The sequence below is a fragment of the Sphaeroforma arctica genome (genome assembly GCF_001186125.1).
Source record: "Sphaeroforma arctica JP610 unplaced genomic scaffold supercont1.370, whole genome shotgun sequence".
Taxonomy (NCBI): Eukaryota; class Ichthyosporea; order Ichthyophonida; genus Sphaeroforma; species Sphaeroforma arctica.
In genome coordinates this window covers 20,629-25,794 of record NW_014040188.1, presented here as the reverse complement: position 1 = coordinate 25,794, position 5,166 = coordinate 20,629, and the positions used below count along the sequence as shown (strand labels likewise).

Sequence of the window (5,166 nt, the reverse complement as noted above, 5' to 3'; positions counted from 1 at the left end):
TAGACAAACACCCGCACAAACAAGGCCAATGTACACACAAATGCATCACAAATGTATGTCTTAACACAAACACCCGCATGAACAAGGCCAATGTACACATAAGTGCAACACCCAATTTACACACAAATGCAACACAAATGTATTTGAGGCCAATTTACACATAAATGCAGCACAAATGTATGTCGTAAAAGACAAACACCTACACAAACAAGGCCAATTTACACATAAATGCAATAGAAATGTATGACTTAACGGCAGACGTATCTCCACACATACTTGACACCCTCAGTCAGTAGTGCGAGGTCTTTATTTCTGCACTGTGTTGTTGGGGTCGAAACCTCGACAAATGCGCACACACTTACTTGCAATGGACATACACTACAGTCTACACACAAGGCACATGTACAGGTATCGCAACACACATACAAAGTATTCAAAGACACATGCGCACACACTTACTTGCAATGGACATACACTACAGTCTACACAAAAGGCACATATACAGGTATCACAACACACATTCGCAAAACGGAAAGTGTTCAAAGACACATGCATGTAGCTAAAAAAAGTAACGAAAGGAAACCAAGACATGCTTACAATAGAAAGGATCCAAAGACACTTCTAATTAAACAGAAGTAACGAAAAGGATCCACAGACACATACGCACAACACAAAGCACCCACAGACACACACTCAACACCAAACCAAAATAGAAACGAAAAGTAACCACAGACACACATACTTATAACAGAAAGTATCCACAGACACACACTTGAAACCAAACCAAAATAGAAACGAAAGGAAACCACAGACACATACTTACAACACAAAGCAACCACAGACACATACTCAACACCAAACTAAAATAGAAACGAAAAGTAACCACAGACACATACTTACAACAGAAATTATCCACAGACACACACTTATCACCAAACCAAAATAGAAACGGAAGGAAACCACAGACACACATACTTATAACACTAAGCACCCACAGACACACACTTAACACCAAATCACACACACACATACTTATAACAAACTGTCCTGCGCCTGTAGTGGCTGCATCGGCCGTTTCAATGGCTCCGTCAGTCAGCACTACGAGAGCTTCGAAGATCTGCACTGTGTTCTTGGCATTTAACTTAGCCTCACCCATTTCAGGGAGCATGTTGCGTGTTACCATGTACTTGTACACCTGGTAAGCACCTACAGCCTAAGACAAGTGTATTAATAGACATGTGATGTCAATATATAATTGACTATGTACTTGTATACCTGGTAAGTACCTACAGCCTAATGCAAGTGTATTAATAGACATGTGATGTTAATATATAAGTGACCATGTACATAAACATCTGGTAAGCACCTACAGCCTAATGCAAGTGTATAAATAGACATGTGATGTTGATATATAAGTGACCATGTACTTGAACATCTGGTAAGCACCTACAGCCTAATGCAAGTGTATTATTAGACATGTGATGTTAATTTATAAGTGACCATGTACTTGTACACCTGGTAAGCACCTACAGACTAATGCAAGTGTATTAGTAGACATGTGATGTTAATATACAAGTGACCATGTACTTGAACACCTGGTAAGCACCTACAGCGTAATGCAAGAGTATTAATAGACATGTGATGTTAATATATAAGTGACCAAGCACTTGTACACCTGGTAAGCACCTACAGCCCAATGCAAGTGTATTGGAAGGATATACGATAGTATGATAGCCTATTAGGATATACGATAATATGACAGCCTATTAGGATATACGATAGTATGGCAGCCTATTAGGATATATGATAGTATGGCAGCCTATTAGAATATACGATAGTATGACAGCCTATTGCACGTGGCTGTACACACTTGAAACACCGCTCCAAATAAGGTATAGAGATATACACAGGCAAATCCATGCATTTATATATGCATATGTATATGTGTGTGCACAAATGCACCTACATATGTAAATAAATATATACGTTGGAAATGAATGTGGATATGCGTGTATACATATGTATATGCATGGACATATGCGTGTGTACACATGTACATATGCGTGTGTACATACGCACATGCACGGGTACTAAAACGAGCCACATGAGCCATGAAGCGTATAGACATACCTGAGTCGTGACCACCCCCGTGTGCTCGTTAACCGATTGTTCGTTAAGCACCGACATCTCTAATAAAGACTTGACACACGCTTGGGCACTGGCATCCTACAGGAGAGAAACCGAGTGCAGGCGTTGGTATGGTGTGAGTTCTCAGCTCAAAGCAGTGGAGAGGATGGCAGAGTATGGAAAGGATACGTGAGAGCAGCAAGGGAATAGGTATATACAGATATTGTAGTGGCTATAACCACTACGACATGGTAGTTGTGCACAAACACACGAATATTGTTATTTACAACGCCCCTTATACATACATACATACATACATACATACATAAACATATATATATATATATATATATTATACAGACACAGACACAGACACACACATACATATATATATATACATTTACATATTATATAGATATGAATATATACAGATTAAAAGGTGTCATATCGCTAAACCAGATTTCGATACTGAAACATACCTAGTGCGGCACACGCATAGTTATCATGGACCACTAACGAACAACTACACACAGCGCCGCACTACAGATACACTTCCGGACTACAAGCGGAATGCACCACAGTCACATAAACAAGTGGCAAATCCACAAACAGCACAGTCACATAAACAAGTGGCAAATCCACAGACAACACAGTCACATAACAAGTGGCAAATCCACAGACAACACAGTCACATAAACAAGTGTCAAATCCACAGACAGCACAGTCACATAAACAAGTGGCAAATCCACAGACAGCACAGTCACATAAACAAGTGGCAAATCCACAGACAACACAGTCACATAAACAAGAGGTAAATCCACAGACAACACAGTCACATAAACAAGTGGCAAATCCACAGACAACACAGTGATATCTGCCAAAGTACGCGCATAAGAAGTCCTGGTGATGAGTACGTACAACATCACACATCTGGGGCAAAGTTACAATACGCTCGCCAATGCACAAACAAACCTGTACAAATCGTCTTGAAGCATGTACATATGCACAGTGAATACCGTGTGGCGGGTGAGGGCACACGTAGAACATGTAGATATCCGAGGCAAGTACCCACGTCCCTCTAATCCCATCTCCTGCACATACACACATGCTCCTGTTTACTTAGTGATAAGTCACATACCCCTGTTTGCTTAGTGATTAAGTCCAGTATTGCCGTGTTGCGCATGTGCATATGAAAATGTTTCTCATTCAATCGCCACAGCACAACGTCTTCGCCTTCCTCCACTAGGCCAAACGATGACACTGTGAGGCTCCCGCTTATTCCGTCATGTGTGGTTTTACTGCGCTTGTTCTCCGCCCCTTCTTCGAGGTCATCGACAGCCTTGGGTAGGGATGATAGCGTATTCAGGTCAGTGCACGTAGCTGGTAAAATGAACCAGTTGAAGTTCAATATACTGTTTCAAAGTGACACAGTAAGTCCTTCGCTTGTCCTGACATGGGCAGGTGTATTGTGCGTATACTCAACCCCTCTGCTCTGGATTCACATATAGGCCCAGGTTAGCAGCGATGATGCACGTAGGTAGATGCTGGGAATGTATTCTAGAATGCATGGTGTGTCTCGAGACCATGACATATCTAAACAGTGGTGTGCAACCAAATAAAGATAGGCAAACAAGCAACAACAACAGACAGCTGTGGAGCGGTCTTCCCCTATGCACTGAGCAAGGTTGTACTCCAACCGAAGCATGAAGGGTTGTATCGCGTGGGATAGAGTGTGTGACAAACAGGCGCAGACCGCAAACGTAACAGTGCAACGGGTCAAGCGAAGGGTGTGCGTTAGCTAGTGGAATAGGAGAGACAGGAGGCAAACGATGGAGACACACACACAGGCACATGGCTGAAGGTTAGAACACTGGACTGTCAAGCTTGTAAAAAGCACGACTGCTTGCTTGTGGTTGTGCATTTCTAGCCGGGTAGATGGATCGTGTGAACTATTTGATACACACGCGTGTACGGGTAGTTTTTAACTTTGAACCACACCCCCGGCCTCAGCCCCATCCACTCACACAAACACACACCTACACCTACACAGACACAGACAGACACGGGCACAGACTGACACACACATATATAGAACGTAATGACAGCACTTTATATGCAAAGTGGCTAGCAGGGATAAAGTATGTATTTAGTAGCGCGTAGTCTTGTTTGACTACTGTGTACGTATGTGCATTTGTTGAAATACTTCGCCTTATGTGTAATTCATAACAAGGTATCTAGTCGTTAGTTTGTGTTTAATTGTGGATACTTCTACATACATATAATTCATAAAAAATTGTATGTGCATGTGCGCATAAAAACGTGTATGTGTATGTACGATGAGGGGTACGCATATAATCGAAACCAGACATACACTACTGAGTATATAAATACCACCAGACCTTATAACCCAATACCTACACACATATGTATTGCACATGAATCTGTGAGCATGGTTTTACTTACCTACACACATATGTATTGCACATGAATCTGTGAGCATGGTTTAACTTACCTACACACATATGTATTGCACATGAATCTGTGAGCATGGTTTTACTTACCTACACACATATGTATTGCACATGAATCTGTGAGCATGGTTTAACTTACCTACACACATATGTATTGCACATGAATGTGTGAGCATGGTTTTACTTACCTACACACATATGTATTGCACATGAATGTGTGAGCATGGTTTTACTATGGATTGATGCGTGGTAGGGGCATTTAGTACATGTGGACCTTTTGGTACACTGCACAGATAACACATGTCATGGGATTCGAAAACAGGCTCTCGTACTAGAACACACACGGATATTGACCAGCATCAATTTAATCGACACACAGACTCCTAAAACCGACTTGAACAGATACAAGCACATCTACGACGATATGTCTCAGTGTGCCTATTACAAACACTTCAGAATGTATAGACATATCAAAATGTGCACATTAAACATCCCTACATGTGGAAAATTGGTATTAAGTGTGGATGTTCGCTCCTCATCAATTTCACCACTCGATGTATATATATAT

At 41.3% G+C, this 5,166-nt stretch overlaps 1 protein-coding gene across 1 annotated transcript in view; it reads right to left on the bottom strand.

The window, feature by feature from the left end:
- Positions 1-4,627, bottom strand: part of SARC_05670 (hypothetical protein) — a gene marked incomplete at its 5' end in the record, with an annotated part of 8,444 nt that extends 3,817 nt beyond the window's left edge. Inside the window, 4 exons of the mRNA XM_014300460.1 lie at positions 1,033-1,213; positions 2,131-2,226; positions 3,266-3,507; positions 4,591-4,627. Of these exons, the coding sequence (XP_014155935.1) occupies positions 1,033-1,213; positions 2,131-2,226; positions 3,266-3,507; positions 4,591-4,627 (556 nt within the window). The remainder of the gene's footprint in view (positions 1-1,032; positions 1,214-2,130; positions 2,227-3,265; positions 3,508-4,590) is intronic.
- Positions 4,628-5,166: the final 539 nt, after the last annotated feature.